Here is a 12,959-nt window from a genome sequence, read left to right on the forward strand (position 1 = left end):
AGTTTGAAGTTATGAAGAGAATAAATAATCACAAAAAAATATCCAAATATAACAACGTGAAATGGATAAATTAATACTTATGTAAAGATAACGTACAATTTTATGTATTTTTTTTTTAATTAGATACGAATTATTAAAGAAATTAAAGATAAAATATTTCACATTTATATTGTCTCATTTGCTAAATTAGGAGAAATCAAATTCATCAATGAACATATTATTTTTATATTTTTATATCAATTTAATCACAAAATATTTTTATTATGCAAACATATTTCAATAAGTAAAATAATAGTTGCATTATATTATACCTCTTTTAAATATTAATTAGTATTTATAATATTGATATGTGATAGCATCTTTCATATTGCTATTTTCTGGCTTTTAATACTTCTTAGTAGTAGTAATTGATGAACACAGTCAATTGTTTTATTTTAACTAACTAAATATACTATATGTATATACAACTATCACATATCCTGCATATATAGGTGAAACTGTCAGATAAAATGTGATTTATTTTATCATTGATATTACTTTTAATCAATTTGACTTATTAATGCATAATTTCATTTAACTGATGAAGCATTGTGAGCGATTAATGTAATATGTATTTATTACCTACGTTGTTATTAGTATGCATTATTTTAGAGAAGTCTGATAATGGTATTAAATTTGGAGAGTTGTATACCTTTAAATCAAAGGAAAATACTCTAACGTTTAACTCAAATTCTTTGAATGCTAATGCAATTCATGAATGGTAATAATATTTCTTTTATATTGCAAAAATTATATCAACCCACGTACGTTTTACAATTGTTTATTGTCTACTGATTACGTTGTTATACTAATTATGAGACTTAACATTAAGTTTATGAAATTAGTATGTACGATAATCAAGAGGTCAGCCTTTTCTCCGCTGAATTAAAAGTCTTACAAAAAGTTCAGGCAGATACTAAAAAGAAAATTAATCTGTATGTTCTTGGGTTTAATAACAAAAAGTTCAGATATGTAAAAGTCAGTTACTTAAATGAGTATGCAATTCATATAATTTGAAATAGATATTCATTTAATATACGTTGGATGCAGTTTGGTCAAATAATACCACAGCGAAATGATAAAGGATGTTATCATAGTCCATTTTACTGTAAAACTCTAACAAACCGTCGGCGCAAATTACTTAGTTATTTAAATAAAATGCTTTATGAAAATCCTACAATGAGTGTGGAGTTACATGAAAAGGAACAAACTAACTTATTGAAGTATATTGGACATCCTACTGAAAATAGTAAGTAAACAAGGAAGTTATTCAGTTAGATTTATGCACTTCCAAACGTACCTAGTATGTACTTAATATCTATTATTTTTAATCAATCAATTTATTATATATCTATTATATATGTATATATAAATCTATTATTAATCTATTTTAAAGATAAAATTTTTTTATTAACAAAATAAATCATTTTTCAAATATTATAGATAGTAAATTGTGGGATGACTGGAGCAATTGGAGTATATGCAGTGTAACATGCGGAAGTGGTCGTCAAGTTCGTTGGCGTCATTGTTCAGCAGAACATTGCATAAAAGGATTAAAGAGAGCACAAATAAAAACATGCCGTTTAAAAAATTGTGATTCTAAAGATATTCTTCAGTGGCTTGGCATTAAATCCAAATAGTTTTATTAAAAATAGAGAATACATTGTTATATTTTAAGTTTATACAGAAATACGAACATAAGATTTTGACTTTAATTCTATATTCAATTGAAATGAACCTTTTTCTTCAATGAAATTGTATTTAACTTTAACTAAATTTTACACATTATATTTAATAGATGTAATAATCAGTGGTATTTCTGTCTGTATTATTTGCTGCTATTTATCGATAAATTTCTATTTTTCCATTCTTTGCTTTGGTATTTCCGCTCTATTAAAAAAGTGAAAGATATTACACATTTTAGTACAGTTTACGTACATATATCTGCGATACCTTACGAAATTATTATAGCACATTTGTACCATATGCATATTGTTCTAAATTAAACTTTCGGTGACGTTGGGGACGATATATATGTAAATGATGGTAAAAAACCATTAAACATTTACTTTGCTGTGATACAGACTTTTAATTTTGTTTATTTTTTTTTTTTTTTTTGCTATGTGCATATAGCATTACCAAAACTACATAATTTTACTTTATCCTCAATTAATCATTTCTATTAAATAATAACATTGCTTAATCCTCTTATATGTAATTTTATTATTGCTATAGCTTTAAAAAAATTATTAGAGCATTTCTTTCGTTGATAGATAATTTCAGTCAGTAAAAAGTATAACGTGAAATTAATAAATCAGTAATGCAAATTATGCTATATGATTTGGTAAAATCGTTTGTTAAAACATTTATCATTATATTTATTCTTATAGAGTGTTTATCAATTTTTCAGTCCGAAAGTCATTTAAATAATATTATATTAACTCCTTATAAACAATCATCTCCCAGACAAAAGGAAAATTTGCATCGTACCATGGAAACATACGCTATTACAAATAACGAAGTTAATACAGATGGACAAAGTGGGAAAAAAGGTATAACCAATAAGCAATTGATTTACTATTTTAATTATTATTTGATAAATACTTTATTATAATTATAGAAAATATTATTAAAGGAGAATATATTGGATCGCCCGGAAAGTTCATTCCGATTTATATTTAGATTCGATATACATTTATTGAATTATATAGGCGCTATTTTATTCCACAACCTTTCTCCATCCTTTAAGCAACTTGAATATTGCATCCTTCCAGAACCTCTCAAGTTTTTCAGTGAGAAACTTTTCAATAAGATCTTTCATGTCAACCAATTTAATTCAAAATCGGAATAAACTTTCCGGACGATCCAATATTAGCCTATTAAGGACCAGGAATTACGTTAACGCTGTATTTCATTTGTAGTTATCTTCGATTACTTTACTTTATTGATGTTTGCTTTCTACTGTTATGGCTATGAAAAAGAATTCTGAGGACTTGCCTAATATTCTTGCTTTCTTTTTTATTATTTCTTCTGTCAACTATATTCTACGTTTTTATAGAGTTTGTACAAATTGTAATATTTGTAGCATCGTGGTAAGCTATGCTTTTGTAAATCATAATCTTTCTTGTGTCTCTGACTTTGAATCGATTTCTGTAAAACATTTATTATTCTAGTACATATTTTGTATCTTGATAAAAGAATATGTAAATTACTTTATTTAATTTTTCACCAATATATTTGTAGTAATTTCAAACTTTTTAATTGTAAAAATGTTTTTATTTTTTTTCAAGAATGTCATGTTTGTACATGTCTTCAAACTTAATATATTGCAATTATTTAAAATTTAGGTAAATATAATAACAGACTTGACAATTATTCAATACATCATTTTATTAATGGTGATAATTGTATTAAATAGTAATTTAATGGAAGAATTATTCTTTATTATTATTATATGAATCTTAAATTTATTGTGCATTTTTCAAAATATGTGGCAAATATGAATGTTATATTTATGGCACTGTTTTAGCAGTAATCTTATATGAATATTTTTATTTGAAAATGAAATATTTTAACGATAGGTAGGATCACTCGTCAAGGACCAAAAATATGGGATCAATGGGGAAACTGGTCAAGCTGTAGTGTTACTTGTGGTATAGGAAAATTAACAAGATGGAGGCATTGTATAGGTGGAAGTTGTTTATTAGGTGAAAAGAAAGCACAATTAAAAACTTGTACTCTTGCAGCATGTTAATGGTCAGACTATGAATTATGGTAGTTTTTTTTTAGTATTTTAGGGATAAAATTGGCAAAATATGTTAAATTTGAATAATGGTAATTATTCCAGGGTTGAATGCTCTCTATTTATTAAATACTATTCAGTCAGTAAATTCAAGGTATAATTTTATTTGATTCATTAATGAACATTTATCTGTAACATTTTATGTCAGAAAACATTTTATATCTGAAAACAATCATAACACAATACGTACTAAAATAATTTTTATTTCATATCTATAACAGAAACATGCGAAATTCATTTAATAATACACACCTCTTAAATATTGAAGATTTTCTTCAAAATGTAGCATATATTAATGTATGAAAATAATTGATAAATCTATTATATATCTCTATAAAATAAAGTATTTTATTCATTCACTCTTAAAATAGTCATTGGTTCTATAAATTGTTGGAGGCTCGTACATTGATAATTTATTAGGTACCACAGGTTCTTGGGTTTTTTTCTGAAATACATATCATGAAATATATGTATTACGAATCAGGTAATCGTGTTATCAACATTATGAAAGTAACAATGACTTACAAAGAAAGATAAACGATTTAACATTCCAAATAATCTATCAGAGATTCCTAATTCAGCTTCTGCATTATCAACGGCAGCTTCTAATGTTGTTAGATTTACATTAATCATCGCAATAACATGTTCTAAAGCATCTATTCGTCTACTAAGATTTATGACCTCTTGTTGCATGTCTTGTAGTTTTGGGATATGTTGATCGGTACATTGACTATTTTCAGACTGAACCTTTTAACACAAAGTATAATGTAGATAATATATATATATATATATATATATATAAATTATGTTTATTAAAAATTTATTAATTTAAATTATTATCTCTAACCATTTCAATAATTGACTGAAACTCTTCTAAACGCATCATTACATCTTCGATTGCATCATGAAAATTCTTCATCTGGAATGTAACATTACATTATATCGTACGTTTTATTTTACAATTATAGGATATAAGAAAATATTCTTTGATATATGTAACACTTCAGGTTCATTCATTGAGGTTATGTATAGGATGGTACATACTTGACTGGATAAATCTAGTTTTAAATAATTTGCGTAGTCCTTAGCTAATTCTTCGACTATCGGTATAGTGTGCGAAGACATTTTTTTAATAACAATTTATTGAAATGATATTCAATTGTTTACATTGTTTGTTACTAAAACGCCACTTCTTGATACCACACGTCTGTGATATGATAAGATATATATAAAGATCTTTGTTTTCGTCAAGCTAGTTTTTGACTTTGCAAAATATATGAAAGCTGCAAAAAAATGTATGTTATATAAAATATATAGAATTAATTCAATATTACATCAAAGTTTAATATTATTTTACTTGGTTCTGTCTTTTGTTATTATATTTAAATTACTTCTTTATCGGCGTAAAATTTTATTACATTAAACTTATAAATACAATAATACTATTACTGATTAGGTAAGGTAAAATGTTTAATGAGCGATAGCAAGGAGAGAAAGGAAGAGATATTTTCTAGAAGAGTAATGTAAATGTCGATGAACTACAAATGTGCATTGAGTTTACACAACATCTTTGCGTAACGAAAAACATACTTGTTGTAAGAACATTAAGGCGATACAACTAACTTTTCAGTGAAAGGAGCAAGTGCAACTTATTGCACCTAATCATATCAAAATTATATCGTCCATACCATTACTTTTGCACACATGATTAAATTTAGAAAATATGTTATATGAGTTTATACGATAATACCAAATTATAAAATTTCGTTATATGTCGTTTGACAGTTACCTGTGGAGTATAACAATGCACGAATCAAGAAAACTTAGATTTAACTTTTCCAAGGTAGAGAAGAAATTTACGTTTAATTTTCTTTTTCTTTTTAAGAAGTGCATTTAAATAGTACTCAATACGATAGTATACATGCATGGGTATCTATATGTGGACATATGTTTATAATATTCATAATGTAACAGAAGAATAAAGTTGCTCGTAATTTTAAGTTACTTTAGTGTTACAGTTTGACTGTAGTGATCTAAACGTAAATGTTGATTTAACAGAAATACAACAATTTCATGTTGATTTCAAATTCGTCGCATCTCGTACGCAGTGTAATTTGTTTCAGTCAAAAGTATCGCTTTACATTGAAGCTACATGAAATAGTATGAACGAATTTTATAATAAAAAATATTTCGACAGAAGCAAAAGGAAATACGCGTTTCTTTGTAACTGAATGCATCGAGTGACGAAGATACCACAAGAAAAACTTTTCGAATAGAAGGAAAAGGCTTACATTTCGTCAAATTGAACGCACCTGCGTTCAGGTGGGGAGACGACATTAGTTCTGCTACGACTTTCAGCTCGATCTGCGTTGAAGCTCAGTAGGTTCGAACACCGTGGTTCACGACTGTTTTTCCTCTTCTTATTTAGTTTGAGCGATTTCGTGTTGTATTTCCAACTCTCCTGCCGATTTCGCGTACTGTGAAATATCTTAGAAGAGACTTGTTTCACTTTTATCAGTCTATTCCCGTAGTCTATTGGGTAAGTATATTTTTGTTTAGTATTATTTTCATATCAATTTTTTGATATTAGGTACCGGTGATATTTTTCTCGTTTTGTTGTGTAATGAAATCGGTCAATGAAATCAATCGGGTACTCCTTAACGTTGATAGTAGGTGACTTTAGGAAAGAGTGAATAATAAATTGGAAATAAATAAATACATATTAAGGTTGGTCATATAACAATAATAATAATAAAAGTTGTCATTATTGCAAGTAGCTATTACTATTTTGCAAGTATTATATTCATTCAATTATTTGACTCTTTTTATTCATGTGAAAAGTGATTGGACTAAGGAACAAGTCAAGCAGCTATCGATATAGTTGTTTTTGTTTTTAACCCTCTGCTGTCACTTTTAACTTCCCTATCGATTCGTATATAAAATTTTAGTTGTAGTTATTATTTAAATAAATTTAACAAATACATATTACGGAGATGGAATGAAGGATAAGAATAACTAGATGATAAACGATACAGATAAATGGGAAGAAAGAGAAAGAAAATAATAAGATGGAATGTACAATATACAATGGTACAATATACAATATACAATGACTTTTCATCAAAGGTTTTGTTGTTCGATCGTCGAAAAACAGAATGATTTTCTATTTATTTAGTTGAGTGTATTTCTCGTCGACGTAATTATTAGTTTAAGCGGAAATGTTATCTTATCTGGGATTAAATGTTTTAAGGATGCGTAAACAATTTTTTAAATTAAATCAACGTAATATATGTTCATAAACTATTCTACGAAGATCTTTCATAAGTCTGTTAAATTAAATGTATCGGTATACGCGATCGATAGATACTATCGGAAGCATTCGTTCGAAATCGTGATTTATTTAGGGTAATAAATCCTTGATTATAAATATTTTAATCTGAAACGATACACCTCGAAACGAATTTTACACGGTTGTCCAGTTTCATCACTCATCATTAAGACATTTCGAATTCATACGAATTTGTTTTGCCAATGATATAATTGTTTCTTTTTTCGTTGAATGAATTAATAGTTTGCAGTTATTTTTGTAAAACGTTTTTATGAGGCGTTTTTTAAATCAATAATGGCGCTAATTATTGAACACCGCGTAGTAGTTATTGGACATGTATGTAGAATAATAGGAAAAGTTATACACTTTACTTATTTTGAAACATAAATACTCATAAGATTTAAAATTATATAGCTTTCTTAGATAACATTTAATAGAGGACACTATTAAATTACATGATTTACTCTGTACACTTCCGTTGTCTAAAAAAAGACTTTGTTGCAGCTATGTATATATTAAATTTTTCTGTTCACCGGGATGCTTCAAGTAGATGTCGGCTGAACTGTAAACAGGTTTTAAAATATCTTATAGAGGATTATTCTATGAATAAAGTTTCAAAAACATGCCACATAGCAATGAGCAACTTATTCTTGCACGATAGTTGTCATTTTACAAATTAATCTTGATTGAAACAATTTGTAACGTATGGAAGGAAAAGTATTTTAAAAGGTTTTGCGGCAAATCATGGTACGCGAAGATTGTTCTAGTTTTGTAATCGAAATTTTATATTATTGCTGTCGAAAGGTTCTGGAAAAGTGAAACTCATTCACTGTTGCCACATTTAATACTATCGAATGACCGGACCATTCACTTTCTAATGAAACTACATAATTTTACTTCAATTTCTATGATCTTCTATCTACTTATACGCGTGTATCATAAAAATAACACAATTTTTTCAGTTTTCGTAGATTTTTTCATTGCTTGCATCTTTTCACACTTTATTAAATACCGTAATGTTATAGAATATATCGTGACATTTTCGACAAAAATTGATTAAAATATCACAATTGAATATGTTAATGTTTTAATCGTATAACGAAAATACATGCTACTTCGAATGCAAGGAATAATGTATAAAACGTATAGCGATTTATGATTTGATCCTTGTCGTTACTTTAAAATTCTCGTATAATACGTGCGATCGTTTTATTACGTCATGGCAAAATATTACCATAATGCGAGAAATTATATGTTTATAGAAACAGTTAAATGTACAAATACGGTAAGTTGCGGTGACTGTATCTCAAGAATACTTTCACTGTCAAGTACACGACACATTCTGTTATTAACGTAATTGCGAGATGAAACGACGACTTTTGCAATTAATGCTAGTTAACTATATAGTGGGTTAAAATCCGTTTGCTTAAAAATTATGAACTGTACTTCCGATACACGGATGCACTAATGTCTGTCTATCGAGGCGCGACCTGATGAAAATTAACTGTATAGTGGTAACGATACGTGGAATGTATTGGATTACGCCAATACCTACTCACGAAAAGGACTGGTTTAACTTTGTTTTCTCCTTGGACTTTGTTCAAATGACAGATAGCGACTGACTTTTGCCAAGATTCAGGCACAAGCGAACACGCGATTATGAAATGTTCGCGGAAAAGGAGAATCGAGGAAGTTCGGGAAAGAAACCGACCGAATGAAAAATGGAAAAGTGGAGAAGACGATAAAAAAGAATAACAGTCGTAAAACTCGTTAAAAATATTCCATCTATCGTAGAATATATGAATATGTAGGTATATGTGCTGGTATTTTATTATAACAATATGTGCTTAATTCATAGAATGGACAGATTTCAGCAAAATGTATTGTTAAGCTTTTTTTTACAAATGTACCGTTAATTTAGAAAAATATTACATTTATAAATTTAATTCCCTACGTACACGATCGATGTACGTGCGCATATGTCTACGTACCTATGTGTTTCAGCTGTTTCGAGTTTGATATAAAATATAAATTTAAATATTATTCGTAGAATCGTTACTTTCAGTGGATCTTCCATATTTTTCCTTCTTTTTTTTTTTTTTACTGTTAAACCAAGTAGAATGAGCGAATGAGTAATAAAGAAACTAATCTTTTTCGGAGACGCTATGTACTGGACGTACTGAACTTTCACGACAGTTTGTTTCAGATTTAAAAGAAAAAAATGAGCGAATTAAGCGAGATACAATCCTTTTACAAAGAAAAAGTCATTTTTGTAACCGGAGGGACCGGTTTGATGGGAAAAGTGCTAATTGAGAAGCTACTTTATAGTTGTAGCGATTTAAATAAGATTTATATTTTGATACGACCAAAAAGAGGTCGTACTCCCGAGATGCGTGTCGACGAAATGTTTAAATTACTCGTAAGTATGAACCCTTCTTTGTACTTTATACTTTAAAACTCTTTTTCTTTTTTTTAAACTCTTGCTATTAATTATTTTCGATTAATCGGAGCTGTATCTAGTATAGTGTACTTGTGTTATCATATAGAAGGTGATTACGAATCATGAGTATCGTCTACAGTGTATCGTATGTGCCCAATTTCTTATTTATCGATTGTATGTATACCAATTACGAAGCAACATATTGAAACTGAATGAAGAGCAACTAACTTTCGAGTAAAAATATCGAACCGACAAGTGATTACTATGCGCGATTTAATGAAATTTGAAATAATTTTGAACAGATGTTTCAAAGAATACAAAAGCAAAAGCCTGAAGCGATGAAGAAAGTTATACCTTTAAGCGGGGATGTGGGTATGAAGAATTTAGGATTAACTAACGAGCAACTCGAAATATTGATAAACGAAACTGACGTAGTATTCCATTTTGCCGCAACCCTTAAATTAGAATCTAAGTTGAAGGACGCTATTGACATGAATACGGTAAATTTATTAATTAAATCACGTAACAAACATTTTGTAGTTTCAAACGTATACATTCAATTATACGTTTCCATTGTGATATTTGCGTTATTCTTTTATAAATTTTCTTTCTTTGATCTTGTTAATACTATCGTTTAAGGTCGGAACGAAAAGGGTTATAGAATTAGGTAGAAAGATGAAAAAGCTGAAGGCATTTGTGCATCTGAGCACAGCCTTCTGTTACGCCGACAAAGAGGAACTCGACGAAAAAGTGTACGAATCATCCGCTGATCCTCACGACGTTATGAGGCTGGTTCAATGGCTAGATGAAAGTGCCATCGATCTTATTACACCCAAGTAATTAATGTCTTTATGGGATTTTATCGTAGAGAAATGATATTACATTCGTATCTCTTAATAGCTTATAAAATTACGATCTCGATAATTTTTCTAAAATATTATATTATACATTATGGGAAGAATGACAAATTGTTTAAAATTAGCGTATCAAGTTAATTTATTTGGCTATTTAAATACTAATAATTCGTATCGATTTCGTCGAATACAGGGTGTTGGGTCTTCATCCGAATACTTATACGTATTCAAAGAGATTGGCCGAAAAGCTGATAGCAGACGAATACCCGGATTTACCTTGTTGCATTGCCAGACCATCGATAGGTAAAAATAATTTTGCCGACAGATAATACTTTTTCAAAAACAACTTGCAGAAAAAATAAAAAGCTATAGAGATATACATGTACTACGGTAAAGGACGCTCTTCTTTTCATCGTTTTTGTAAAAAGTCGAAAGGAAGGGAAATGTTCGATACGATTATAATATATATTTTTATTTTCAGCCGATCGCTTACTTAAACGTTTCGTTGTTAACGCGCGATAGTGTTTTAATTCGTGATATACGTATTTATATAGACTATCGTTAAACGAATTGATAGAATACGGATTTCGTGTGAAAGCAAATATTACATTGTCGTATGTACAGTAACTCCAGCTTTGGCAGAACCGTTACCAGGTTGGGTGGATAACCTAAACGGACCTGTGGGCCTTATGGTGGGTGCAGGCAAAGGTGTGATAAGGTCGATGCTCTGTAATGGAAGCTATCACGCCGAAGTAATACCCGTCGACCTTGCTATCAATGCGTTAATCGCAACCGCACATAGAACGGCTACGACGACCAAGTAAGCTATTCCATCAGCCTTTCCGTTATCTGTTTGTAGGTGAAATAGTAATTAGAACCATCCAGTCTCTGCCCTTTGGTTTACATATTTCTCACTTTTTCTTTGTTAGAGATACAAGTATACCGGTATACAATATGACGCAAAGTGGCATATTACCCATTACGTGGGGAGAAGTATTGGGTAAAGGCAAAAAGATCGCGTATGAATATCCCTTCGAAGGACAAATTTGGTATCCAACCGGTGACATACATAGCAGCAAATTCGTACATAATCTGATCGTCTTCTTGTTTCACATTATACCGGCTTATTTCATCGATTTTCTTATGTTGATATTTCGGCAAAAGAGATTGTAAGCCAAGTTTTTCGATTTAATTACTTCTTTTCTATCTTGTCACTTTCGGATTCTATATAGGATGTTTCTTTTTAGTATGGTTCGTATCCAAAGACGTATTTCCGTCGGACTCGAAGTTTTACAATACTTCACTATGAGGGAATGGACCTTCCATAACTCAAACTTGCTAATAATGCGGCAAGAAATGAGTGCGAAAGACAAGGAGATTTTCCCAATAGATTTCTCGTCTATCGATCATGCCGAGTATATAAAAACTTGCGTTCTAGGTGCACGACAATATTGCATGAAAGAGAATTTGTCCACATTGCCGAGCGCTAGAAGACACCAAGCGATGTATGTATTCACGTTGTCACTTTTAAAATGCTATTACGTTCCATCTTTTTGGAGAACATCGTAACATAAGCACACGAAAATGTTTTTTAAACGATTCCGATTCTTCTATTATCGCGATATAATTCGCGTATTGTATTTTCAGATTATACGTCATTCACATAATTGCTGTCTATCTATTTTACTTCGGAACGTTATATCTTATTTACAAGAACTTCGAAATAGCAAGATCTGGTTTGGATTCTGTCACGGAGCACGTGAAATCTTTGTCAATTTTGGGCGGAGTTATGCGAAAGGTCCACCAGTAATGGCATAACGTATATTATGTATTTGTATACAAACGATTTAGCGTATTCTTTTGTTTTAAAAGAGCTTTGTTTTATATTTTTGCTTGAAACCAGCTTGTATTCTATAACAAAACGCAACAAGCTCCGTCAAGAACTTTTTCTTAAGCTACTTTACTATGTCATAACGAACCACACACGACTTTTCATCGAATCAGACTATATGAAGCTACATATGTGTATGCTTGTTCTTCTTTTACGTCCGAGATAAATAATAGTAAGTTAATAAACGAAATTTGCCATTTACTAGTACCAAACCTCATAATAGATTGCCACCGAGTAATTTCAAATCCGATTTGAAATTCTGTTATTGAACTACCCAGAAATCTAGGTTCTTTAGTTTCGGGCATTTCTAGAACAAGATTCCCTCGTTCTATTTCTTTCTCATTAAAAATAATATAATTTTCTTCGCATGCCGTTTTCTCGTCGTCGTCGTCGTCGTTTTATGCAAATAGTAAGTATCTTTCGACGAAAACGCAACGTTATTCTTTCGCTAAATGACTTTTAACATTTCGCATCTAAGGAAAGCCAACGTGTTAATTGATTTAGCAACAGATATTCCGTAAACATGCGTTAACTACCGTGGGTAAGCATCGCGTTCCATATACTTTTGGGCAAAATACGCGACATCTATTTAAAGAGAAAATGTT

At 29.9% G+C, this 12,959-nt stretch overlaps 4 protein-coding genes across 8 annotated transcripts; 3 read left to right on the top strand and 1 right to left on the bottom strand.

The window, feature by feature from the left end:
- Nucleotides 1-283: 283 nt before the first annotated feature.
- LOC117211880 (A disintegrin and metalloproteinase with thrombospondin motifs adt-2) lies at nt 284-1,870 on the top strand. Its single transcript, XM_033456164.1, has 3 exons — nt 284-943; nt 974-1,288; nt 1,483-1,870. The coding sequence occupies exons 2-3, from the start codon at nt 1,084-1,086 to the stop codon at nt 1,677-1,679; spliced, it is 402 nt and encodes a 133-aa protein (XP_033312055.1). The 5' UTR covers nt 284-943; nt 974-1,083; the 3' UTR covers nt 1,680-1,870.
- Nucleotides 1,871-2,287: 417 nt separating this feature from the next.
- On the top strand, nt 2,288-3,915 carry LOC117211879 (thrombospondin-2-like). Its single transcript, XM_033456163.1, has 2 exons — nt 2,288-2,591; nt 3,621-3,915. Exons 1-2 carry the CDS (start codon nt 2,360-2,362, stop codon nt 3,791-3,793), a joined length of 405 nt encoding a protein of 134 aa, XP_033312054.1. The 5' UTR covers nt 2,288-2,359; the 3' UTR covers nt 3,794-3,915.
- LOC117211874 (putative fatty acyl-CoA reductase CG5065) lies at nt 3,661-12,558 on the top strand. Of its 4 annotated transcripts, none has more exons than XM_033456151.1 (9): nt 3,661-3,746; nt 9,376-9,588; nt 9,912-10,109; nt 10,249-10,445; nt 10,657-10,766; nt 11,088-11,283; nt 11,393-11,632; nt 11,711-11,968; nt 12,111-12,273. In XM_033456151.1, exons 2-9 carry the CDS (start codon nt 9,391-9,393, stop codon nt 12,271-12,273), a joined length of 1,560 nt encoding a protein of 519 aa, XP_033312042.1. In that variant the 5' UTR covers nt 3,661-3,746; nt 9,376-9,390. The 4 variants fall into 4 exon arrangements, with proteins under 4 accessions (XP_033312042.1, XP_033312045.1, XP_033312044.1 ...); XM_033456154.1 differs by lacking the exon at nt 3,661-3,746 and adding an exon at nt 6,151-6,380 and having other exon boundaries at nt 9,366-9,588; XM_033456153.1 differs by lacking the exon at nt 3,661-3,746 and adding an exon at nt 6,151-6,380.
- On the bottom strand, nt 3,926-5,087 carry LOC117211877 (biogenesis of lysosome-related organelles complex 1 subunit 4). 2 transcript variants are annotated; one of them, XR_004488365.1, is made up of 5 exons: nt 4,886-5,071; nt 4,689-4,760; nt 4,367-4,588; nt 4,094-4,286; nt 3,926-4,003 (listed from the first exon to the last, which is right to left on the bottom strand). XR_004488365.1 is itself a non-coding variant. In XM_033456162.1 (4 exons), exons 1-4 carry the CDS (start codon nt 4,964-4,966, stop codon nt 4,194-4,196), a joined length of 468 nt encoding a protein of 155 aa, XP_033312053.1. In that variant the 5' UTR covers nt 4,967-5,087; the 3' UTR covers nt 4,163-4,193. The 2 variants fall into 2 exon arrangements, 1 of the variants encoding a protein (XP_033312053.1); XM_033456162.1 differs by lacking the exon at nt 3,926-4,003 and having other exon boundaries at nt 4,163-4,286; nt 4,886-5,087.
- Nucleotides 12,559-12,959: the final 401 nt, after the last annotated feature.

Source organism: Bombus bifarius, unplaced genomic scaffold (assembly GCF_011952205.1).
Source record: "Bombus bifarius isolate JDL3187 unplaced genomic scaffold, Bbif_JDL3187 scf7180000008263, whole genome shotgun sequence".
NCBI lineage: Eukaryota > Metazoa > Arthropoda > Insecta > Hymenoptera > Apidae > Bombus > Bombus bifarius.

Bases quoted from the DNA above. Each gene is read 5' to 3' on its own strand.
- LOC117211874 (XM_033456151.1), top strand. From the start codon at position 9,391: ATGAGCGAATTAAGCGAGATACAATCCTTTTACAAAGAAAAAGTCATT. The intron at 11,633-11,710 runs GTAAGCCAAGTT...GTTTCTTTTTAG, and splicing joins ATATTTCGGCAAAAGAGATT to TATGGTTCGTATCCAAAGAC. The intron at 11,969-12,110 runs GTATGTATTCAC...TTGTATTTTCAG, and splicing joins GCTAGAAGACACCAAGCGAT to ATTATACGTCATTCACATAA.
- LOC117211877 (XM_033456162.1), bottom strand. From the start codon at position 4,966: ATGTCTTCGCACACTATACCGATAGTCGAAGAATTAGCTAAGGACTAC. The intron at 4,761-4,885 runs GTATGTACCATC...GTTACATTCCAG, and splicing joins AACTAGATTTATCCAGTCAA to ATGAAGAATTTTCATGATGC. The intron at 4,287-4,366 runs GTAAGTCATTGT...TATGTATTTCAG, and splicing joins TAAATCGTTTATCTTTCTTT to AAAAAAACCCAAGAACCTGT.
- LOC117211879 (XM_033456163.1), top strand. From the start codon at position 2,360: ATGCAAATTATGCTATATGATTTGGTAAAATCGTTTGTTAAAACATTT. The intron at 2,592-3,620 runs GTATAACCAATA...TTTTAACGATAG, and splicing joins TGGACAAAGTGGGAAAAAAG to GTAGGATCACTCGTCAAGGA.
- LOC117211880 (XM_033456164.1), top strand. From the start codon at position 1,084: ATGCAGTTTGGTCAAATAATACCACAGCGAAATGATAAAGGATGTTAT. The intron at 1,289-1,482 runs GTAAGTAAACAA...CAAATATTATAG, and splicing joins TGGACATCCTACTGAAAATA to ATAGTAAATTGTGGGATGAC.